Below are 25,327 nucleotides of genomic sequence, written 5' to 3' on the forward strand. Positions count from 1 at the left end.
ATAATCGAGTCTTGGTTTTATTGATGCCTTTCAAGATGTGTATTTGCAAACATTTGCAGGCTGTGGCTTGGCAGTGTGTTTGCAGACTGTCCCAGGTATCAGGAGCCTACTTGGTGCCTGTGGGAAAATACCTAGTTAACCTGAGATGCATTAAGGAGGAAAATGCAGCCATTGTGGTTGTCCCATGGTGAAATGTGTGAGGTTTAGTGGAAGTTGGTTTGGACTACGCTGTTAGAAATGAAGACATCAGAATGCAATAGTTAACATCTTCCGTGTGGTAAATTGATTTTTCTAAGATGTGGCAATCTTTGACATGGCAATATGAGGTTTTTTTTGGGGCAGATGCATTTCATGAGCATCGTAGAGATGCTTAGCATAGTTGTTACTATTGAGTGGCTGAGAGGGTGAAAAGATTTCCCTGAAAAAAAGTGCTCAGATGTTTCAGGAAGCTTCTTTTTTTCCATACAGACATGAAGGTGTTGAGAATATTTTATCTAAATCTGACAGTGTGTTTAGTTGAAAGGAGTTACAGTAGGTGAACAGTCTTGACTCTTTCATCATTGGTGCCTTTAAGCTTAGAGACAGAGTTATGGAAACAATTCACCTGTAAACTGCTAGTGAAAGCCTCTGCCACATTCCTGCTGAGCAGCAGAGAAACTGATAGATCCAGTTGATCCATCCAGTTATGTCAGGGGTGTTCTACAAAAAATATCCCCTATTGTAGTGTTAAATACAGCAGAACAAATAAACAAACTCCTGGGGAGGGTGGGGAAGGGCTAGGATGACTCTTGTGTAAATAGTCCTTGTCTGGGCAAATGCTCTTGTTTAGCTGGTGGGAATGTTCCCAGGAGGGAGCATGATTGGAAATGTGACCTTTAAAAAAATGTCTGTGCCTGTGCTAATGAACACACTTGTGCAGGTTATCTATCCTTTTAGTATGTGCTTTTTATCTTCCCACTTAAATTTTCCTTTGGGATACATTTTCTGAAAATCTTAAAATTTCATCTGCAGTGAGCTCTTACTGTGGGATAAATTTCATAAAGGACTACTGATTTGAATCTTGGAGTGGTTTTTTTGGAGGGTGGTAGAGTTCCAGCTTCAGCCTCAACACTCTCACCACCAAAAGGCTGATTTGTACCTCCTTACACCCAGTTCATTTAATTCTAGTGTATCTCTTAGCCTGCCTTCTGATTTGGTGTTGCTGCTCTGTAGTCAGTTGTGAAAGCTTATGAATTGCTGTAGCATTTAAGTTATTTTTGAGAATCTGTATTCCACTACAGAAGGCATAAATCCAGTTGAATAGTATAATTTATGGATCTCATCTGGTTTGTTGTCAAGAGAGACCTGTTGTTAGACTACAAAAACCAAACTATGGCTGAGCTAAACAATATTTAACAATATTATATTCTTCTTATCCCAATTTCTCCCTGCTTAAGTGTAGATTATGGTATTGTGTGTTAGTCTAGTTATGCCCTGCTCATGCTGCCAAGCCATGCTGTGATCCTGAGAGATCACACCAGTGTTTAAATCATGCCCCATGCATATGTTTCTAAGCTGCTCAAAGCCTTATGTTGACGTGGTCCTCCAGGCCAGTCTTCTTTGATTCCCTCAAGTTTGAATTTCAGGCTTCCAAAATTACTTCACGGCTATTTTGAGTAAACCTTGGTCCTCACACCAGAGTATTAGACTGTGGTGTTGAGAAAAAGATTTATGCAGCTGGATTTGTACGATTCTGAAAGGGAAAGGATAACTTAATGCCAAGCCAAATATTGTAATTATTTTTGGACTAGTTGTGAAAAGCAGCCAAAAACATTGTATAAGGGATAAATGATGGACTTCAAGCTAATATTTTTCCATTAAGAATTTATTTTTTTATGCTTCCTGTCATCAAGATACAGTGCTTTCGAATGTAGCTTGTTTTCAGATGTATGGCTCCTAGAATTGTTACCTTGCAGTTGGACGTTTGCAAATGTGCATCAGTTTTGAAAACTGTCTCATATGTGTTAGCACTTCTTTTGGAAATTTAAACTGAGCATGTTAGCTAATGATTTATTGTACCTTTATAGTCCAAGCAGACTGAAAAGCAGTCTTGTGCTGTTTTCCTTGAATAGTGCATCTGAAAAAACTTGTAGGAGCAGCCCCATGATGAGATGACTTTTGTTGCTGTAAGGTTCTCTGTTGACATTTGTCAGCTTTGCATTGTATTTTGCATCATTATCTTCAGTTGACTGTCAAGTTAAAAAAGACAAATTTCTTTGCCATATGGACTGTAGCTTGGATTTTTGTTGTTGTTGCTTCTATTAATACACTTCTGTCTTTTCTACTAAAACTTGGAGACACCTGACAGCTCTCTTTACAAGTTACTGCAGGTGATAACCACTAACACATTAGTAATTACAGTGGCTTCCCTTCTGTTTTGGGTCACTTCCATGGCAGATTGTTGATAGGAAAAGGCTACTGTGGCTATGTACAAGCAGCTAAAGGAAGTTAAGATTCCCCTTCAGAACTATGCTGAGGTTAAGATTTTATATACCAATTTTGAATGACTACTCTGAAACAATGTTGGGCTTCAAGTATCTTGCAGAATTTTGGATCCAAATGTTAAATACATACTTGTTGAGTAATAGTCTGCTTGTCAGATTTTAGTGTGTGGCTCAGTACAAGGCTGTGTCAGAATTGCAGTACCACCAAAACTACCTTGTTTAAATGCAACTGTTGTACAAAAGTGAATGTTATTTTGAGTGAGAAATTTTGTTTTCTAATTTATGAAAGAAATAGGGAGTAAGCATCCATAAATGTAATATATTTCAAGATTTTGAGAAGGCTTATTAATCGTGGGACATGAGAAAAATGAAAGTGATTCATTCTCCAAAGATTTGTTTAGTGTTTATTATTAAATAATAAAGTATAAAATTTTGCTTTAAATGGAAATGCTTCTTCAAAAACTTAGTATTAAACTTCTTACTAAAACTCAGTAGTTTAAAATGCTGGATAAATATCTAAAATGGCAAAGATAGAAAATTCAGAGGAAGATTATTTTGAAATACGCCAGTGTAATTTTGAGCTTCTCAAGTGCAGCCCTGAATTTTCTCTTTTTCACTGCAGTTCATATTTTGTGAAACTTCTTGGATAGGTTATATTTAAAGCTACATTCACTTGCCTGAATAAGTCAAATAAATATTTTGTCATTTAAAATTATATGGATCTGCTTATGTCAGTGTGCTGTTTAAAATGAGACCCCCATTGAGGTAACCATGCAGGTATTTGTGTTGGTATGACAGTAGTGAAGTGGGGTATCTGTGTACTGTACCCGCATTCTGCGCTGAGCAAAATCACACGGACTTCCAGAAATAAGCAATGGTTTTTAAGAGCAGCTTTATTTAATGTTGCAGCAGCAAGTGTCATTTGTACCATATAATTATGTAAATTGGGTGCTAATAAATACTATTTTTCAACATTTTGCATTGTGTTCATAATTCTGCGTTTTATCACAAGATATGTGTGGTTTTGGAGCAAGTACTAGGAGGGGGAAGTGCATTAAGAGAAAGAGAAGTAGACTTGTTTGAAGGGGCTTCAGGTAACTCCATGTGAAATTCCTACTGAACTGTGCAGCACGTTACTGTTCACAGGAGTGCTTTGGTTTTTCTGTCCTCCGTATGTCTTGGTTTTGTACTGCTGCACCAGTTTGGCTCTGTTGACACCCCACATCCTTCCGTGTGCTGAGGCACGTGGTCCCTGTGTGGGGGTGAACGTGGGGTGAGCAGACATGTGGAGTGGGTGCGGTTGTGCAGGAGCTCGTCTGTCAGCAGGCACTCTCCACAGCCAGACACGTGGCTCCTCCCGAGGACAGCGTTCATTCAACGTAAAAATAAATGTGTGGTTCTGCCCTTGGGGAGGGGAGGAGGGAGAGCAAACCACGTATCACAGATGGCAGCTGCGTTGCTACAGGAAGGTGCTCAGAATGGCACTGTGAGGGGGTGGCAGGAGAACCTACACAAATTTGAGCAGAACAGTTGTCAGTGAGCCCATCCCGTTTTTTCTGAGCTTGTAGGTGGGATAAGCAAAGGCCTCATCTTTTCTTGGTAGGTATAAAATAACCTGATCTGGTTCTACTCATCTTCCTGCCTCATGGGAAAGGAGGAATCACTTTATGAATTGACAGTACAATCTCATTCACCTCAGTGTGAATGCCTCTAGAAGATTCCTGAGGTAGGGAGAAAGAAGATACAGTGAATAATGTGCGAGTGACCCTCACATGGGGGAGCCCTTATGTACGTGCTTATGGGTTGCCTATGAACAAGACACGTCCCCGTGATGGTTTGCATGGGAGAAAAGTGAGTGTGCTTGGTGATACAGTGGAACTTTACAGTTTCTTGTGCTTAAAAAGAAGTAATTTCTCTGACTTCTTGAACTGGAATTCTTGGACTGCACTATCAGAATTCTCGTTAGAAATCAGAGAAGGGGATAAACGTGGTGCTAAGAAAAATATGTTTTTTGCCATTCAGTAAGACTGACACAGTTGTTGACTCACAGTTGTGAGCAGTGTTGCTGATGCAGTGCTAAAACCCTCATCCCCCCCTTCTCCCTCAGTTTAGCAAGGAAAAATTATTATTTTGAGGAATTTGAAGCATTCAGCTGCATAGATGTACATATGTAATGTTTTCAATATGTAGGTGACTTAGCGAATGTAAATGGCCTGATATTGTTTAACTTGACTTACTGACAAGACAAAATGAGATGGGAATGGAAAAGAAAAGGGATTAAGTGTGGACAGAGAAAAACAGCTAGCAGACTTACAGTAGCTTTGTTCAACCACAAAGTAATTTAAGGCATGTATACCACAGAAAAGTGACTTAAATTTGGTGTCTAGGTAATATTTCTGATACTACCTACTGCTTGCTTTGATTTTCTAAGTAGATAACATGGATAATTTCCTGCGGGGTTACAGGTAGGGTGTTAAATCACTAAATATGTTTTGATTGTGTTGATCCTGGCTGGATGCTTAACTCCAGAGCTTTTCCTGATTATGGTATGGTTCCCCCTGCGTGCTGGAGAGCTGTGGGGAAAGGAGGAAGAGGAGGAAGGGGAAGCTTGTCTTGCTCACCTGTCAGCAGCAGCCATAGAGAAACTCTCCTCTTGCCAAACCAGCAAAGCAGCAGCAGCTGAGGAGCAGGAGGTGCACGCTGCGGGTGATGCCTTCTGAGCAGGGTGGCACAGTGACAGCAGAAATGGTGAGTGTCCTGCTCTGGGGAAACAGGACTTTGAATTGCTTCTCTCTGAAGAAATGGCTGAACTCTTAATCAAATTTGGTGGCTCACTGAAAATGTGAGTGACTGATGCTGGAGTTGGCAAGAGATTTTGAAACTGAGCTCTGCCAAAGCTTCCAGAACATGGACGTCAGTAGGTATTTCCAGATGGGTATTCTGCATTGTGATTGCTGAGCACTGATAAACCACCACCCCAACTCTGAGTGCAAAGATGCTCATTTCTTAGGGAGAGGTTGGTGAGACAACACCCTCTAGAATGTGTATGCCGTGACTAGTTCAGACAGCTCCCATCTCTTCTCTTGGGGATGTCTCTGCCAGACAGCAGGTTCCACTGAAATGATCAGACATCTGAAACTAAGTGGCCCAGCATCAAGTGACTGGACATCTAGATCCTCTTTTGATTCAGTCCCACATCTAGAAAGTGTGTAGAGCCTGTGTTATTTTTTTTCAGCTTCCAAGGGAAGTTTGGTTCCAGATAAGACATGATCTTGCAGAACTTGGAAAGTACATACAGTTTTCATGATCTTCAGTCATTAGGCTTTGCTTCAGTTGACTGATTACTCTGACAGGTAATTTTGTGGTAGCTCACTCAAAGGATCTTTTTCATCTGGGCATGTAAAAGGACAACACTGAAGCACCCGGGGCTTTGCCAACCTTGCTAAGTCTTCCATAATGTAGTAATAATCTCAGTTGTGTTTCAGAAACTAAAATGTCATGGGTTGTGTTTGCTGTTTATTTTTTAACTGTATGAAATGACATGCACTGCATGTGCCTTTAGGACAGTTTTATTGCAAAAGACATAGCAACTTATGTTGATAAGCTCAAAATAGCTTGTATATGTTACAGAAGTTTTGCTGCTTTCTTCAAACAAATGTACCCCTTTGAACATTTATCTATATATGTAAGTTATCTGGTTTTTTTTTTTTTTATAAAACAGTATTTAGAGACTTGAGTAGGCAGCAAGTCATTTGATTGCTATGAGAGGAGTATGTTCTGTGATTTCATGGAAGGGTGTATTCTTCAAAATTTTGAGGCTTGATTTTAAGTTTGGGGTGTTTATGAATAGGACATCTATGTTTAGGCAAGAGTTGGATTAAACCACTTTCACAGTTTGAGTTTTGACAATTTCAAGATCGTCCCAAGAAAAGTAAAAATGCACATTGAGAAACAAGCACCATAGTTGTTCCATAAGCTTAAGATAAACCATTTGAACAACACAGTCTGAAGTGCCCTTTATAAATGCTTGACAAAAGATAGCTGTGCAGCTTTCCTGTGAAAAAGCATTTGAAAGCTTAATGTCATTGCTTGAAGTTTAAGCTTTAGGAAAAAATGATATCCCATATGCTTATATCCCTTGTGCACATCCTAAAGAACATGTGCAGTAGCTATTCCTAATGTCTTGGCCATCACTGCTGTGCTTCTGGTAGAGCACAAGCAAAGCACTGGGGAGTCTCTGCAGGGCACCAATCTTTGGTGCTGCAAGAGCACATTCAGTATGGAGAACAATATGTGGTGGTGAGCTGCTGCATTAAAAATTAAACCATGGTATTAAGGGTAACTAAGTTAGGATTTAGGCCTTTTTCTCAGGCAGCTCCAAATCATGCCTCAAACAAACAGGTTTTCAGACAATAAATCTGATGTCTGAACTGAAGTCCCCAGTAAATTCAGTTTATGGGTTTGAGTTTTGTCCAGCCCATGTAATGTCCCTTGTTGACAGAGAAAGATGTGTTTAGCAGAATAATAGTGAGGAGCTGGGTCAGGAGATGGGGATATCAGAGTTGCGCTGCCCATGCCTAACTCTCTATTCTTAATCGGTTTTTTGAGCCAAAAGCTATTGCTGTGAAGTGCAGCAGCACAGATTAGTGGTAAAAACTCTGCATACAAATATATTTGTGGAAGATGACAGTGTCCTGTGCTTTCAGTTTGGGTGGAGAGGCTGAATTCATGATATTCAGTTAAAGCTGGAACTTAATGTTTTTTCTAAGGGGAAGTGATGAACTTAAACCACTGTGTCATCCAAAGTTGGTTTTGATAACCTCTTGAGAGGACCCCAGCCTATCTTATATTACCTCACCAGGGGGATCATACAGAATCTTGCTGTTTTCATTAATTTGCATTGTGCATACTTAGTTGACAGGTTATGAGCTACTTTGTTTGTATTTCCAAACATAATGATTTAAAAAAATGTGCTACTTTTGCTGATAAAATTAGTTTCCCTCATGGCAATTCAGTTAGAATTTATGTGGCTAATAAATATCTTGGCTCATGGTTATTAAAACTATAAATGCTGTTAAGAGCCTGATTTGCAAGTAATATGGCAAATTTGAGTTTTAATATATTTCCATTTCCTGTTAGTTCCACAAGCTTGGCACAGCATGGCTTTGATTGCTGTAAGGAGTGTGAACACTCATGTTTTTATTGGCTCCTTTGATAACTTCGCTTAATGAATGTATTTTCTTAAATGATACTGGATGGAACATAACCAGCAACTGCTGCTTCCTAAATACAGTACAGTTATTTTGGTCCTCCTAGTGTGTCCCTCCTCCTGCACTGACTAGTGATGGGGGTAGTTCTCCACTTAAGAAACCACCATGTGTGTCCTGACTGATCCAGGGCTGTAATAGCTACATTTTGAAAACAGTCCATAGAAGAGAATTCAGTCCTAAATTTGAGGGAGAGTGTCTGTAAATGCTTGAAATTCTGCTTTTCCCAGTGTTAATACAGAACTTCAGATAATTCCCTCTTAAATCCTGTTAATGGCTCTTGTATAGCTCTCCTGACACTAGAGACTGCACTTGGAATTGTTGGTTTAATGACGGAGTGGTGGTTCTTAAATGCTTTTCTGATTGTGAGCCACTTAAACCCACTATTTTTCTTAAAGAGTCTCCTGTGTCCTGGCAACACTCTTGTGGGTCCTGCAGGACTTGAACCGCCCAAGAGTGAAGGATGAAGCTGAGGGGGAAAGACACTTCTCAAGATCAAGTAATTAAAGCAGTGTTGTGGGAGACTAGATTCCAGTTCCTGCACGTTGGCTGCCTTGTGGATTCGAGGCTTTATTGGGGTTGTAAAGGAGGCAAAAGATTGTAGGGTCCCGGGTATTTAACCTTTCCTCTCTTGCTTTCCAGTTTCTCAGGGTTTGGATAAATCTCAGTGCTTGAGTTAACACTAGCTGAAGCTTAACTTACTGACAAATCAGCAGTATGGAGAGAGTACCTGCTTTTAAGAAGGTACTCAAATTGTGTTCCCCCTCCAAAAGAAGCATCTGGAATTTGAGTCCTGATCTGTGTGTCATCTGATGGGCAGTGCCACATGAGGTGTTTCTACCACAGCAGCTCAGCAGCTTGGCTGTTCCCTGAAGGGACCAGGTCCCTTCAGGGAGCACGTTTTAAGGAACTGGCATGTGTCCAGAGGTGAGAATTGGGCAAGCTGGGGCTCTATGCTGGAAGCAGCTCTTCAAAACAGCTGCAGTTATTTCCTCCATGTTTTCTGCCTCTTATGCAATCCATCTAAATCAGAGTTTCTGATGCCCACAAGCTAAAAAAAGAATCATCTACACAGAGCATTATCATGCACAGGGACAGAGCTGCAATCAACCTTGCTGACTGGGAAGTGCCAGGGGGAAACACCTCCAATGTTTCTTGAACTGAGGACTGGCATTATTTCTGTGGCACTTGGCATGCCTTCAGTACAGCACCCAAGGGTCCTGCCTTGCTTGAGTCCATCAGTTCCGTGGCTGGGAATTAAACTCTGTGCAAATGTTTTGGATGAGCTGATTAACATAGCGGTAGAGGTTGTCAAATTCATCCACAAAGAAGGAATGCTCCTTAGCAGGGTCTGATGCAATGGCTTCCAGTTCATCTGGGGCTGCCCAAGCAACTCCAATGGAATAAGCGATGACTCCTGGAAAGAAACCCAAAGCTTAGAAAAGCATAAAAGTTTTCATTGTGGTAAATCTAATTTAAGATCAATACTGCAAATGTAGTTTCCAGGCCACAAAAAAGTGGGAAGTGAGTTTCAGTGGTCTCTGTATTAAATGGGTATTTTCAAACTGGGGAAAAGTTCTAGCTTGTGCTTTGGAAGTACTTTTTTCCAACAGCAAAAAGGTTTAAACAATAGAGAAGCTTTTGCTCTGGGTCTAAACAACAGAGCCAAACAACAGAATCAAGAACAACAGGATCTTGTTCCAGTGCAAATGTGTTGGAAGATATATGCCTATCTTGACTAGAAAGGCAAAGGAGTCCTGTGTTACTAAGACAGCAGAAATCCCTCGATATCTCCAAGACATAGCTGTGTTTGTGATGATTTATAAGTTTTTTTTCTGAAGTTCCTTATTCAGCTATTAAACAGATGCTGATCTTGCTGGAGCTCAGTGGGACCCAGGGAAAAGTAGTACTCTTCCTTCATAAGGTTTCATACAGTGCCTTCAAATTACAGCAAACTGCATTTATTTGACGTGGATAACTGCTGGGGCATAAGGGGAGAGCAGGCAGTGATAGAAGACCTTACCATTTTGGTGAGCTGCCATGGCTGGCACGCTGACATCATCGTAAGACCTGCCATCTGTGATGAGAATCATGATCTTCCTTTTGTTGGGTTTGGACTTGCTGAACAGCTGCTCTGAGGCGTAGCTGATGGCTGCTCCCGTGCTGGTGCCCCCACTCCAGTAACTGATCCTCTTGATAGCGTTCAGCACGTCCTGCTTCGTGCTGTACTTGTCAAAGCTGAACTCCAGCCTCTGCTCGTAGGTGTACTGCACAGCTCCAATGCGCGTGTCGGTGTCTGAAATCTCGAACTCCTTGCTGATGTTGGCCACAAACTGGAGAACCGTGCGGAAGTTGCCGGTGCCGACGCTGCTGGAGCCGTCGATCACGAAGCCGATGTCGGCGGCGTTGAGGCAGGTCTTGCTGCAGGCCAGCCGGTCGGTGTCACACACCCGCTTCACCAAGGGCTGCACCACCTTCTGCAGGCTGAACCAGCTGGGCACATTGATGGAATAGAAACCATTTGTCCTGCACACTGCCTGCAAGGCAACACGAGGATAAATGCAATGGGAATTCAGTCTGCCTGTTTCTGCTGGGGTAGGTAGCTAAACTGTAAATAAAGGCTCCTGGAAAGAGCAGTGCTGGAGTCTGAAATGGCTTCTCCAGCAATCACCATCTTCTTCCCTAGGAAACGATGTCAGTGTAACATCACAGATACTTGTGCAATGTGACAGTTTTTCCTGCCTTTTTTTTTAAACTGTGGGATGGAGCTGATATTATAGTAATGAAAGAACTGTAATAAGCACGTTTGCACCTGCCAGGCTGTTTTGCTTGAGTTACATTACTCATGGGAAAAGCATCCTAATCACAGAGCTACTCTTAGTGTGGCTCCCGTGGATATTACAGGAGCCTGTGCGTTTGCCAGGTCACAATTTCAGCACCCATCATTCAGGAAAAGAAGGAAAGTTTTTTCCTGCTGACAAACCCTACTGCTTTGAAGTGAAACCTGGGACTTAAGCTGAGGCTAACTTGGTTCATGCCCTTCTAAGCAGAGAAAACCCAAGCTCATTGTGTTGGTTCTGCCAAATAGCAAAAAATCCAAAATAACCCCATTAACATTTATAAGTAAATACTCATTAGGGCCAGATCTGCGGGAGGCTTCTGTAGGGTTAGTGGGAGTCAGGTGAGCATGGGAAGGAACTAGGACTGGCACAGAAGAGGATGTGAAAGAGGTCAAAGGGTGGAGGAGGGGAAGGGTGGGGCAGGGAGGGGAGTGATACAAACAGGATGGATCAGATTGTCTTTGGCTTTGGTGCCATTTAAATGCCAATTCCTCAGATCTCTGGGTGAGACTATTTTGTTAAGCCAGGCTTTATCTATCAGCTTTGTGATAGTGTATCTGACTGTTTTAAATGACCAAGGCACTGGCCTTGACTTGCATGAAGCCTAACAGCACCCAGGAAGTTACAGCTCCTTCCAGTCTGGGCTCCTCATTGTGTCCTGCTCTCATGTGCTCTTCTTACTGTCTCTCTTCTACTTTAGTGTTATGATGCAGCAGTATCAAGCCACCATTCTCTCCTTACTTTCCTGTTCTGAGCCCACTCTACTCTCACTGCTGGTGTGTCCCTGGCAGGTTTACAGAGCCTCACTTTAGCTTTAGTCTTTTAAAAACATTAAGTGCAAATGAGACTACAATCCAATTATATGCTGACCACAGACAGTGTAGCTCTTTGGAGCAGCTCTGAAACCCATGGGAGATTATTTCATGGCAGAGCAACCCAGCTCAGATGGGAATCTGTTTTCTGAAAATACCAGATGACTCAACCCTGTTTCCTAGGCCCAGCCTGGTCTGCCACTTGGTAGATACCTCCTGCCCTAACTGGGTACCAGCTTGTCCTGAAGCGCTGTTGATCAGACAGTGTTGGTGCCAAATACAAATCAATCAAAGCTTGAATTCTCTTTTTTTTTTTTTTTTTCTGCACGTGGCAGGGATTTACCCTTTTTCGAAGAGCTACCATGAAGTCCATAGCAACAAAAAGAAATAACTGAAAAATATCCTTCATCAACAGTGAAAGGAGAATGTTTGAGTTATCCAGTATAGCTGAAAAACTAGGATGTGCCTGTGTTGGGACTGTGGCAACCTTTGCCTGTGTGGGACCTGTTTGTAAATGCAGCATTGGTATTAGGTTGACAGGGCTCCTCACCCTTTCCCTGGTGGGCAATGCACAGCAGGAGGTGCATGAACAAAACAATTTCAAATTGCTCAGGCTACAAATGTACTTTGTCACACATACTTGGTGTATTTGGAAAACCACTAGTCTCGGTACAACTGCAGGTATATGCTAAGGTTTAATCAGTCAAAAGCCATTTGCTCGATGGTTTTTGTACCTTAAACCAGGACTTTACTGACTTCATCTCCTTTCTGACCTCAGCATTGCTGCCTGGTTTTTGAGAGAAACATAAGACAGTATGTTCAAGAAGAAAAAGAAATAGCCATAAGTGGTAAGAAGGAAAAGAAAATGTCCTGAACAAAGTAGGTTGGAAAGTTTAGTCAGAGCCAAGCTCCTGGTCAGACTTAGCCCACTAAGTACCTTGTCCACAAAGTTCGGTTCAATAACGTTCTGCTTTTCACTTTGAGCAGCTGCTTCAACAGTGACAAAGAAAATGTTGATCCCTGATTCCCTGGCCAGCCTGGAGGCCTCTTCCACCCGGTCGGTTGGCCACCCATCCACCATCACTACAACCACATTGGGTGCTCCACCTCGGTTTCCATTACCATCCAGAAAGAAGTTTTTGTTAACAAATGAAAGTGCCTTCCCTGCAATAAAAGAGGAGTTGAGGAGTTAACTGATCTGGAAACACTTTGTCTGATAATACCCCATGAAACAGTAGGCAGAGAGCTGGGGAAAGCAGTTTCTGTGGCTGTGTGAGCAGCAGGGGAGGCCAGTGCTACTGGTGCCAGTGCTTCCTGAGCCCTCCTGCACTGAACCCCCTCCTTATGCCCCAGAGAGGCTGGGGATGACGAGCTGGGTTATCAAGGATCCCCACAGCATTGATGGGAACTGCCCACAAGGAGATTGGTATGTCCTGTCAACTCGTGATGGATTTGCAGTGCCTGGGATGGGGTCACATGCTGGTCATGGGGGGAGCAGTGCTCTCTCACCAGCCTGGCCCTAGCACTAAGCACTGTTTGGTCCCAGTCTGTATGCTGTGAGGAGGTGTGAGCTTGCTGTAGCCCAGGCTTTGAAGCCCTGCCTGAGCTGAGGATGTGCAAGCAGCCACATCACCTACCAACATTGGAAAGGCCCCCTTTCTGTTGAATTTTCTCAATGGCATTCCTTAGATCCTTGGAGTTGGAATAGGTTTTTAAGTTAAATTCTGTGGAAGGGTCATCACTGAAAGGAGAAATTAGAGCAAATGTCAGTGTTTTGTTTCACATACAACACAAAAGCCTTAGGGCTGGTCTGGCTGCAGTGCAAGCTGGTGAGGCCTTTAGCACGTATCAGCTTAGAGCGACAGCTGCCGGAGTGTGCAGTCATGCCCTATGGCAATGAGAATGTCTGGGAAACTCTTACCCATACTGAACAATGCCCATCAGAGGACCAGCGCTGCCAATGCCAAGGGCTTGAGCCATGTTACCAAGGAACCGCTTCTGGAGCTGAAAGCGGCGTTTGCCAATGCTCCAGCTCCCATCCATTAAGAAGGACAAATCAACCTTGCAATCTGAGGAGAGATAAAGAAACATGGAAGATATTTTTAGTCCTTTCTGATTGCTCTGCTTCTTGCAAGCAGCAAAGGACTTAAAAGTCTGCATCCAGTGACTTGTCCTGCTATGTAAAATCTACAAAAAAAGCCTTTGACAAGGACAAGTCACATCTGGCAGCTCAAGTGTGTCCTATTCTTTGGTAAACACAGTTCTTGGCATGATTTTGTCCCACACAACATCTAAGCTTGGCTGTGTGATGAAAGGGCAAGAGTCTTTTCACAGGGGTCGGTCTGGGAGCACTGCATTTTGGGGGCCGGGGAGGTCAGCACCACAGGAGCAAGCTGACTTGTATATCCTGTGCCCTCAGAACCACACCTTGGCTCAGCACGCTTTATTGGCAGCCCAGAGGTGATGGGAGTTTGTAAAACCAGCCATGGTGCTTGTCTATTGTGGTCTGGTCACCTGCAAAACACAGACTAAGGGGATTTCCTTGGTGACACTTTTGTGGACTTAAAATAGACATAACAGGAACAGTTAATGTGTTAATGTTGCTCAGGAGGGAGGGAAGTTCCTGAAATGTGTGATTCCTGGGATGAGCCTCAGGGAAAGGATACTGTGGAGTCTCTTCAAGGTGATTGCAGTCCAGGATTACTGACAACAATCCTGGAAGCTCTGCATTTCTGAATGAGAATTATTAATCTGTTTCCTTCTGGGCTGGAGCTAACATCAAGGGTGATGATTTTGCTTGGGATGTTCGGACTGAGTGGGGGTTGTTCTTTTGCAAGTTATTGTAGCCTTGTACCCGTGTGTGCAGCAGCAGCAGTGTGATATTGTGTGTTTCCTCTCTGGGCTGAAAGCAATGTTCTATAAAAGGTATGCCGGTACCCAAACAAACTCTTCCCTTTAATTACACAGATGAACCTCATCTTTATGCCGCAAATGCTGCCTTCATCACTGCCAGGCTGCCTTCACATTTCTGCAAGTTAGTGGTGAAAAATTCATTTTTGGTCTGCGACTGGGAGTGGGATCAAAATTTGGCTTACAAGAGCGCTAATTAACATTTTCCCCCTCTGGCGTCTGGGTCATCCCCATCTCTTGATTTCCCTCTGATGATGCCTCCTACCAATCAGACTGTTCAAACTACTGTGTTTTAATCATTAGGTTGCCCGAAGGCTACAAAGCACCAATTGTTCTTAGTGGCTTATGCAACTGCCTCCCATCTTGTTACCTTCAATTTTTTCTCCCATAGCTCTCTCTGTTTTCTAATTCTAATAATGCTGAATTACAGGAGCGTGACTGAGAACTGTGTCCGCTCACAGCAGATCGTGAGGCAAGGTCGGGAACCCAAAACAAATACCTCAATTAACAGCCAAGTTTTCCTGAATTTCTTGTCCTTTCAAGGGAACTAGCTCATGAGATCTGTATGTGGAAAGTGGGTAGTTTGTTAGCCAGCAGGGTCTGGGGAGGCAAACATTTGCATACACTTATAGACAGACTTGGTTTCTGGAGAGGATTCAGATTCGGTGCTGGGACACAAGAGGGACACTGCAAGAGCACAGTCAAAAGGTTCTGCGTAGGGAGGTGAGCACTTTCTGATTTTCAGGGAGGCAAGATCTGAATTAGGGCTTTTATGGTCCTACAGTTAGTGGGATGAAAATTTTGTTTCTGGTGTGACTTATTTCAGTTTAACTGCTGGAAACACAGCTGTCCTTGCTGGTGTCTCCACTGCACCGAGCTCTGCTTTCCTGCAGTGCAATGGGGTCTGTAGGGCAGAGCCTTCCCTTTTTCTTCTTTCCCTTATTTCTGTATCAGTTTCAGGTGTATTTGACATCTTTGATAGGGAAAAGAATTCTTTAAATATTAAGAGCAGTGCCTGGGAAAACACAGACATTTGGCTCAGTAGTTACCGTAAAGAGCCCAGACAGTGGCCCAAGGATGGGCAAGTGAGGACCCAGGCACTGTTGGGAGTGTGAACCCCCTCTTTGGGGTGGCTTCTAAAGAAGAGGTGGCAGGCTACCCCATCTCTCCACTAAGAACTTGCTTTGTCTTTCTTCTGCTACTTTGGGCCTCAGCTAAAGACGGGTTAATGGGTAAATCTGCCTTTATAAAGGGCTGTAGAAGATTTCAGAGTAGGGGAACCTGCATTTTCCTCTCTGAACTTGAGTGGTCCTTGATGCTCCCTCTGCATCCTCTCTCTCCTGGCTGTGGCAGGTGCTGGATCCCTTTCTCAGGTGTTTTCCTTCCCTTCCACCTATTGCAGTGGGAAGGGTACCTGCACACAGCATAGCCATAGGAACCTGCTCTGGTCAGCAGGGCTTGCTCATCTAACCCTGGCTGCAGCACACTGGATTGCTGTCCTCTGCCACCAAAGTACCTGAGTGAAGAAGCTCTGTACACTGGGAGCATGGAGCTGATACTGCCTGGGAAGAGGTGGTAGGGAGCAACCACTATCTCACTGTCCAGGTAAGCTAAATTTTGGATGTTATTTCTTTCCCTGTAGAAGAAAAAAAACAATTCTGTCTATAAGAGGGGTCAGCAGAGAGTGCTCACTTTCTTTCGGCAAGGGAAAAACATGCTCTTGGATTTTCTTAGGTTGTCTTCAAAACTTACCTTTTGCTATTTAATTTGAATACATTCTAGCAATATGTAATTAATAATGTCATTTAATTATGAAGTTAATTCAGAAGTACGTACTCTGATTCCCCTGGGAGATGGGTTCCAGTGGCTTTGGATTCAACTCTTCCTTTGTACTGAAGCCTAAACAGAGAAAGGAAAGGATCTATCAGTGTGTGCTTGGTGGCTGCCCTTGCTCTTTAAGGAAATGGGTCACAGGGTCACTGCAGAGATTCCCCTGGCCTGAGGATTGATGTGGGAGGGAAATGAGGATGGGGAGAACATCCTTGGAGATTACCTTTTTTCATCTACATCACTCTTGGGGTAAAAGAAGAGCAGAGACATTTCTAGGAAAGCCACCAAAATCTCTTAGCACCAGCTGGAGGTGCTTCTCTTGGGAAGTCAGTCCCCTAACTGCAAGGGCTTGGGAGCATCATGCACAAGTAGTGGGCTCCTCATGAGCAGAGGCTGGTGGCCACAGTGTGTGATGGGGACTCCCAGCAGTCTTCCCTGAGGACCAGCACTGCCACCCCTCTGGCTCCCTTTGCCTTGCAATGAGCTGTGCAAGGTCTGAAGTGGATAAGCAACAGATTTATCATATTTTTTGTCTGGAGAGGAAGGCACAGGCAGCGACTCACTCCAGTTCATTACAGATGGGGAAATAATGCAAGCCACAGCTCTCAGGTGCCCCCAGAAGTCTGGGTTATTTTGCAAAGCACAGAAGAGATGGTGACAGAGAGCTATGGTTAACTCACGGGAAGGTCTCGTGGGTCACTAGTGGATTCTAGTGAAGTATTTGGTTTGTAGCAGCCTTGAAAATATGAACTGATGTCCTTATAAAAGGTACTGACTCACAGGACACCATCAGACTGGCGTCAGAAGGTCTAAAAATGCTGAACTTCACTCATGACTTGAATGTCTGGAAAGACTCTCCTACAGTCCAGCATCTCCCTTCCAAGCAAGGGCAAAGAACTCTTTCTTTTCAGTACAGCATGACAAGATTAAGGGGGTTTAGCTGGGATAATCCTCAGAAGAGACAGCAACCATCAGACAAGCTACAAACTGAGCACTCACCAAAAAAGCTGTTGGTCTAAAGAACAGCAGAACAGCTTATTATTTTTGTAAACTCCATGTTAGATTTTTTTAAAGAAAAGTAGGAGGAAGACCTTCTTAAATCTTCATCACCAAGTTAGTTGAGGCAAGATTACTGACTTCAGAGACACAGTGAAAAGGTAATTTTACAAAGTGTGAGCTTTATAACAAAAAGGATGGAAAATTACTAGGTACCACAGAGTTTGCCTTTCCACAGCAGCTAACCATGAGCAAGCCAAGCACAAGAGCATCAGTATATGTGAGGGGACTTCAGGGAAGGTCACCACCTAAATATGATGGGAGGTAGAACAGCCTAAGCTGAAGGTATTCATGATCAAGTTATAATAAGGCAGAGTACTGTGAAGAAAATGGGGAGAAGTACCAGCTCCATCCTTCTCTGAAACCACTCCTGTTTCTATTCTGATTAAGTCTAAAAATTGACCTCTCATAATTGTCAAATACAATATTTTTGAGTCCTTCTAGCTGCATGCCCTTCTAGCTGCATGCTGAAAGCTGCATGTAGTTTTGGGTCAGGGTCTATGTTTGTGTCAAGTCTGAGTATGCAGGACCTGGTGCAAAGCTGACTTGATTGGTACCTGATCCCTGCTGGGAGGGTTCAGCACACCACAGCATCCTTACAGGATAGGGGAGCTTTGGCTTCTCAGTTTGGAATTCAGCTGCCAGTGCACAAAGTTTCTACTGCAGGGATTAAACAGAGCTGCAAACAGCAGCACCAAAGCAGTGATTTCCCTCTGCTTTGCTTGTCCCCAGGCATCTGCTGATGCCTGTTGCTAAATCCAAGACATGGAACTAGCTGGAGCACTGTGCTTGTATGGGAGCCCACGGGGCTGCCTGTGAGTGAAGTAGGCAGAGGGTACAGAGTTGTCCTGCTTTGTTTACAGCAAGAGTTGGTGATTGGTTTGTGTGTTTTGTTTGAGAACTTCCCTGCTATGTCTGGCCAAGTTAGGAGAACCCCAGGGCTGGTGTTGCTTTTTGTCACTGGGTATGTGGTGCCTGCAGTGCCTGCACTTGCAGCCTTCCTGTGCTCCTGCCCAAACTTTGGACAGGATACTTTCTGGACTGGGAATAGGAGCTCTCCCCCCATCCTGGCACTGGCTCTTGTGACAAAAACGCCTCTCTCCCACTGTTAGTGGAGCTGGCCCTCTAGTGCCAGAGCAGGCTGGACGTGTTCAAAAGCAGGCTGGCAAGCCAGGCTTTGGCTGGCTTCATCTCTTTTGGCTGGAGCTGGTGTCCAGCACATTGCTGGCTTGTGCCTCTTGTCTTGCGTAGTGGGGATGAGCTCCCAGGCAAGGAGCAGGGAAAAGTGTGCCGGGTGTTGTGTATTTGCCCATGGGAGCCCATTTGGTTGGGGGGAACACCAGCAGGGAGAGGCAGAGTGTTGGAGCTGGGGCAGCACTCCGGAAGTGGTTGGACACTATTCCTGACTGAGGAATAATGGTGTGGAACAGGGGTGACACCAAACAGTTCCATTCAGTGATATCTGCTGCAGGAAAAATTTCTGACCTCTCTCAGGCCTGAAGGCCTTGCTGACAGGGACCAAACCTGCTGCTGAAGGAAGGCAAATCTTATGCAATTTATGGTTAGTTTATCTGATGTGGAAGTTAAAGGCAACGTGACTTGGCCATGCACAGCCTCTCTTTGTCAACCACACGGATGACAATGATTTGGTTTGTTTTTTATTTTTTTTAAAAACCTGAAATAGTAATCAGCCTACCTTCCTGACTGTGTATATTCCAGTACAGGCTTTAATTACACAAGCACATAATAATTCCTCAGCAACAGACCAAAGCCACACTTCATCCTGCAGACTGCACAGTGCATACCTCGTATATGCCAGCTCGGTATCCCATATGTGCAGTTCCTCCCCCCACCCCCCTTGCCTTATTTGCAGAACAGAAAGTAGGTGGATTTAACACTGCAGTGAAATTAGAAATTAACATGTGCCATCCATTTTAGCAACTAATTTGTATATGAAGGGTAATTTATAGTTAGCTATTTGCCTCATGCATTTATCTACATCCTTTAAAATCCATTTTCTTTTCCCAGGCATACAGCTGGCATTAGCTTTGTCAGCATGGAATGCTCAAGTGTAGGCAGTGCAGCATTTTAAATTTTTATTTGCCATTGCAATTATCAGTTCTTGAAGGTTGTGGGTCAGCTGGCTGATTTGTGCCTAGTGGAACAATATGGTCACCCACCAAATACTCTTCCCCAGCTAATTGGGGAGGTGGTCAGTCTCTATGGGCCTCCCTGTTCTGCCAGTACAATTTAATGTTGGTATTGCCATGGGAATTTCAACTCGCTGCATGGGCAGTCTACACCATGCTAATTAAAGTTCCCTTCACTGATTGTCACAGCTGTCCATACTGATTCCCATTCATTTAAGTAAGACAACAGTGATTATATCCAGGCCAGAAACCACTCCTTTGAAGTGACAATCTGAATTCATCAGACTTTATCACACTGGTCTATGCCAGCACTTCAGTTGCTGAGAAACTGTTAATTCAACATCCCTTCCCCCATGCCTAACCTTTCATTGCATTTAATGCAATCTGCCATTTTCTGCCTTAGAATACCCCTCTGCACCCTGGCCCTCATGCCATAGCTTTTCCTGAATAAGCACACTAACAACTTGGAAACAAGAAGAGTATTCAAGGAAATGGCCTTTACAAGAGCCACCAGCACAGCCCTCTCTAGCATCAAAACCAGTGGTGGGAAAGACCTCTTGCACTGGATGGTCAGGCCCCTTTTAAGAGGGAGAGTACCATGTCGTGAATTGGTCTGTATCTTTTGTAGTCTGCTTTTAATGTTCCCGAGGAAAGGGAGCTGTTAAATCTGCAGTTGGGAGCTCCTCCTGATTAAGGGTTGTACAAGTCTTGGTCTTGTTGCTACTAGAGCCTGTTACAAATGTAGGGGTTTTTTTTTACCTTCACCAGTACTCATAAAAAATATTCTTGTCTCCATATTGTCAGTTTTTAAAGCTAAAATGTCAGAAAATTTCAATGATGTTCATTATTCTTTACGTTTGACATAAATCCTCCTTTTCTTATCTCAATGTCTTCCCTAAGTACATTGATATCAGGATAATCTGTCATGTTCTTCACTGATTGCAGCTCTACACTGTGATCTCAGCTGTTGCATTCCCAAAATACCTTCTCATTTACAAATGGATTTCAGTAGCTAGAACCCCTTTCTTGTAGTGTAGCTGCCAACTCTTTCCAGAGCTCATCTCTTCTGCTCCTGCTTTAAGCAGGAACTCAAAAGTGATAAAAGCGCAGCACAATCAGCTAAAATGTAAACAACATGCCTTATTTATAATTTCAAATGCTGTAATTACTTCTTAAAATGAGATTGTTATCACCAGTGTCATGGGCCTATTGAATAAATAGATTTTGCTTTTCCCATGAGTGATGGAAATTACTTACTCCTAGACTAGTTACTAGATGCTTTAAGTATTTACCTGTGTCAAAAAGGCTCAGTCCAGGTTTCCATGAGTCTATTTCCATTGCTTTCACACATGAAAGAGAAAAAAAGACAAAAACAAACAAAAAAAAAAAACCCAAACTATTACTGCTAATAGTGCAAATACTAGAGATCACAGTTCTGACTCAGTTTAGAAAAGTCAGTTCAGACAGTAACATATTAACGACTTAGGAGCTGAGGAAATCAGTAAACCTGGGAACTTTTATGTGCACATTTCAAGCCATAATTAGGAGCCTTATATCACTGCCCTCAGAGCACTAACCTTTTTTCAGGTTTTAAATACACCTCTCTAGATCTGTTTTGGTCTCGTTCCTCTAAACTGCATTGACGCTGAGGCACAGATCCCACTATGTTTTTTTGTTTGCTTGTTTAGATTGTTTTTCACTGAAAATCTGCAAGTACCTCTCACCTACAGATTTCTCTATCCCCTCAGCCCATACAAACACAAAGAAGTTGTCTAAAAATTGCTTTCCCCTTATTAGGCATGGATAACTCCATCAAAATTGCTGCACTTATAAATAAACCCCAAAATGTCTTTGTTTTTGGAACCTGCTGAAATATGCTCCCAAGAAATGAAGTTTTACTCTGGATTGCAGGCAGATGAATGTCCTTGCATCTGACTAGGACAGAAACAGTTCCTGGGAATCCCATTAAGAAAATATTTAACTCTATTGAAGACCCAATAAACTGCACAGAGCTGGTGTGCCCTTGACTAGAGCCAGTGGGTGAACTACAATATAGGCTTCAACAAAGATATTCATGGGCTTGCCCGTGTCCTCCAGCTTAGAGAGAGCACTGCCTTGTCCTTAGCTTGCTTTTCCCATGAGGAGCTATCAGCTTCTCTTTGGGAGGGAGACTTGTTGGATGAGACTGATGGCTGAATAGGATGTGTGGTCTCCCTTAGGGTAGGAGGAACCCTGTCATGTTTAATTGCTAAGGTGACTTCCCTCCTTATGCTGAGCCCTACTTAAACACCCTATGAAGGATCTAAAAACTGAGGAAAGCGAAGGGCTAAGTCAATCATGATGAACACAGAAGTTTTTTCATGATTTTGCTTGGGAGGAGAAGTAGGGTAAAGGAAGGGAAGGCCTGGGTGGTGGGAAAAGAAACTAGGAAATCCAGGAGGAATATTCTTATATTCTGGCAGTGATGTTTGCCAGTTTTATACGTCCTTCAGCAGAGTCATGAGCAAACAGCAATGACAGGAGCTAGGAGTGACGGTTGCAGAGCAGGGGGACCCCACCCACAGGGAAGAGCTGATGCTCATTTGTTATCAGAGTGACCAACATGTCTCCTGAACGCTGTCACTGGGAAGAACAAGTTTTAGTGAAACCAGGTTGTGAGTAGATAATCTCCAAAGGTGTGCTTCCTCCTCCCAGTGACTGTGAAAAAGAAAGATTCATATGAAGCTGATATTCATCCTGGCCAGCTGAAAAGAAAAAAACAGATAAAGAGCAAATTATGAAGAAGACCCTTCACTTCTCAAATCTTCTGTACAAATATGCCGCTCTGTGAGTTGCAGTGGCAAACCTGTTTAAAGCAGTAGGAGCTGTATGGCACGTGGAACCAGCTGAGGAGCTGCCTAAAGATTTGCCCTCTTTTCTCATCTTCATATGTAGTGATGTGGGGTGAAGGATCAGAGCAATGGAATGTGCCCATGTCACATGTCACAGGTTTGTTTCTGCTGCCACCCCATTGTCAGGGAACATCCTCAGAAACCAGGCTCCTTTAACATCTCTGACTGTTTGCAAAAGACAGGCAGATGCTGAAAAAGACTGGTTTTTATCAGTAGGAGCAATGCTGAGGTTTTTCTAGATTAACAATTAACAACTTTAGCTCAGATATCCACAGGTGCTCTAGTCTGTCCAAATCCCTATAGGTAGGAGGTATCTATTTCTTCTTCAACCAGTCTTCTCAGTTCACCCATTTAGAACTTTCTGTGGCAGTTTACTATCCTAATGAAGAAGATAAGTACCAAGAACGCAAGATTAGTACCTAGAATTTGGAGTAGCTGGCTGCAAATATGCAAAATATACAGCTTTTTGAGTGACCTGTTTATCCAGGCAAAAGCTCTATTTCTTGCATATTGTCTCAGACACTGAATGAAGAAAGGTGTCCATGAAATGCATATCTGAAAGTGAAATGACAATTTTTATAACTAGGGCTTTTTTTCCCCCTCACTTGAAGATGCCCATTAAAAAAAAAAGGTTGATTTTTAAAATAATCCAAGTCCGGTCTCTTTATAAAAGAGAAAGACCACTACCAAAACTCTTCAGTACAATTGCCTTGGAAAACATTCTTGAAAACTCAAGACTAAGTAAGTATGGGATTTCAAGAGAATTAGTGTGCATTTCACAAGTAACTGGTGTGTTGGGGAAGGCATTTTTCCTACCACACCTTTTTGGTAACCTGAGCTGATGGGAGGAAGTTCCTCGACATGACAGCCAAACCCTCAGAACTGACTGCTGCTGCTGCTGCTTGCACACACTTGGTGGGATCAAGAAGAACAAGCTGCCTTTCCAAGACAGCAACTTTGTTCAGGAACTTTCCTTTGATTGTTAGAAAAATTTGCTGCTTGAAAGCAACACATCTTAGTGGGCCACATTCTGGACTGAAGGAAGGGTCAGGGCATACTGAGAATGCAGCAACTATTTGTTTGTATTTCTTTTCCTCCTTGTTCTGTGATGAAGAAAACAGAATAATTTATGATGGGAAATCTGTGCTTTGTAACTTTAGGGTGACATTAAGGTGCCTTCAGCAATTAGGTGAGGTCAAACAATGACTGATTTAAATAAGACTCAGCAGTATTCTCCTGTTTTTCTGTATTTGCCTTGCCTGAGAATTAGCCACCACATCCTGTGGTATGGCCAAAAAGGTATGAGAAAGACAAATACAGATGGAAAACGGAAGAAAGAGAAGGAGATTGAAATGAGGAGTAGAAAAGTGAGGGAATGGAGCACATCTTAGGACAAATACATTTTAAATATGCTGCAACTAGGTCAACTACAAATTGTCATTTTGATCAGGAGATTGCTGGGTGAGATTACTTGGCTGGAATTATCTGGAAAGATAATAACATATCCTGCATAATAACATCCTCTAACCTCATAGTGAACGACCGCTGGGCTCTTCCCTGCCGCAGCACTCCTCCTGTGATTCCCAATTCTCACCAAAGCCCTCAGGGCCCAGGGACACCTTCATCTGCTGGAGTCTCTCCCTCCCCAGAGGGTTTGGCTGTCCATGCCAGAGGTCAGCACTAGTACAGGACAGCACTTGCCTTGGCCAGGGGCTGTGTGTGAGAAAGGGCTGTGGGAAGCATCCATGGGACAGCACAGAAGTGCACACCCTCGCCTTTGCCGCTTGTACCTGTGCCTTGGCTTGTGCTTTGCTATCTTACCCTAGAGTTTGCCTTTCTTACCTGGTGCCCTGCCCCAGCTGGTCAGACCTGTCTCATTGCTGGGGACTTGCCTGGCAGCCTGGGCTGTCGGGTCATCCTGGGAACCACCATGGCACCTGCTCTGCTGCTCTTGTTGGAGTTTTGTGGCCCTTGCTGCAAGCTGGCTCCCACCCTGCATCTCACCCTGAGCTCCCAGACAAAATGTGTCTCTGAGAAACTCTGCTGTCCATCATGGGAGAGGGAGTGCTTGGTATGTGTGCTGAGAGCTCTGGAGCTCCTGGGATGAGGTTGTAGACCTTGTAAAATGCTTGCTGACTGGGCTGCTTGCTGGGGAAGGGTCAGTTGCACTTCCAGGAAGAGAGAACAGCACAAGTGGTGTTTCTACCCTCAGTATTAAAAGCAACCTCTACTTTCACTGTCAGCCTAGAGGTTTCTGGTTGTTTGTTTCTTCTTTTGACTAACAAATAAGAACATTTGAAAACACTTTGTAGATGTTGATTCCCATGGCCTGAAAAAACAAGTCACCAGTGACCGAGCTTTCCTTTGCCTTTCCCTTTCAGGAACCTGCTAGTTGGCATTCAGTGCACGAGCCTTGCCCTGGTCCTCCTCCAGGATGCAGGAAAACAATGTGCACTACACACTGGGCTAATTTGTGGTTTCTAAAACTGTTAAAGAGAGTGGAAAACCTGCTGCTAGCAGTCTTGCTCACCCAGGTGGACTGGAGAGCTGGCAGCCCTCTGGAAGGTGGCAACAGGCTCTTGGCGCTGAGCACCTGCATGATCAGACAAAGAGGCAAGAGGTTAAATAGGGGCCAGTGAGCAAGGAGAGAGAACCATCAACCCAAGGGATCCAGTGGCCCCAAATTGTCTTTCTGCACGTTTTCAAACCACAAAGAAAAGGAAGATGGAAGCTATGAATTAATTAAAAAAAAAAAAAAAAGGCCAGAAGGAGGCTAGCAAAAGAGTTTAAATGTTAGTGGGTGCTGCACAGTGCTGCTGTTAGCTGGTCTGCTGGAACAACTGGCAGTGAGTCCTGGGATGCTGACCATGCTCAGGGCCTGTGAACTGGGTCAGTCCTGAGTCCTGCAAACTTACACAGACACAGTGCTCACCTCACATTTTGCAACAGCAAGTGTTATAATAGATCTCTATAAATTATTTTAGACTACTGTTTTAAGAACAATTCCAAGTTTCATCAATCTTCTTTACTTTTTTTCCTTAGAAGTTACATTATTGTCACACAATAACCACTGTGATATCTTCTCTCA

General features: G+C 43.4%; 1 protein-coding gene across 2 annotated transcripts in view; it reads right to left on the reverse strand.

The window, feature by feature from the left end:
* Positions 1 to 8,988: 8,988 nt before the first annotated feature.
* Positions 8,989 to 25,327, reverse strand: part of VIT (vitrin) — a 41,782-nt gene continuing 25,443 nt past the window's right edge. For both annotated transcript variants that reach the window (XM_062489190.1, XM_062489189.1), the window contains 8 exons: positions 24,770 to 24,832; positions 20,641 to 20,688; positions 16,149 to 16,211; positions 13,324 to 13,471; positions 13,040 to 13,143; positions 12,340 to 12,566; positions 9,774 to 10,287; positions 8,989 to 9,167 (listed from right to left, as the gene is read on the reverse strand). In XM_062489190.1, the coding sequence (XP_062345174.1) occupies positions 8,989 to 9,167; positions 9,774 to 10,287; positions 12,340 to 12,566; positions 13,040 to 13,143; positions 13,324 to 13,471; positions 16,149 to 16,211; positions 20,641 to 20,688; positions 24,770 to 24,832 (1,346 nt within the window). The remainder of the gene's footprint in view (positions 9,168 to 9,773; positions 10,288 to 12,339; positions 12,567 to 13,039; positions 13,144 to 13,323; positions 13,472 to 16,148; positions 16,212 to 20,640; positions 20,689 to 24,769; positions 24,833 to 25,327) is intronic.

This window comes from Cinclus cinclus, chromosome 3 (assembly GCF_963662255.1).
Source record: "Cinclus cinclus chromosome 3, bCinCin1.1, whole genome shotgun sequence".
In the NCBI taxonomy this organism is placed as follows: Eukaryota; Metazoa; Chordata; class Aves; order Passeriformes; family Cinclidae; genus Cinclus; species Cinclus cinclus.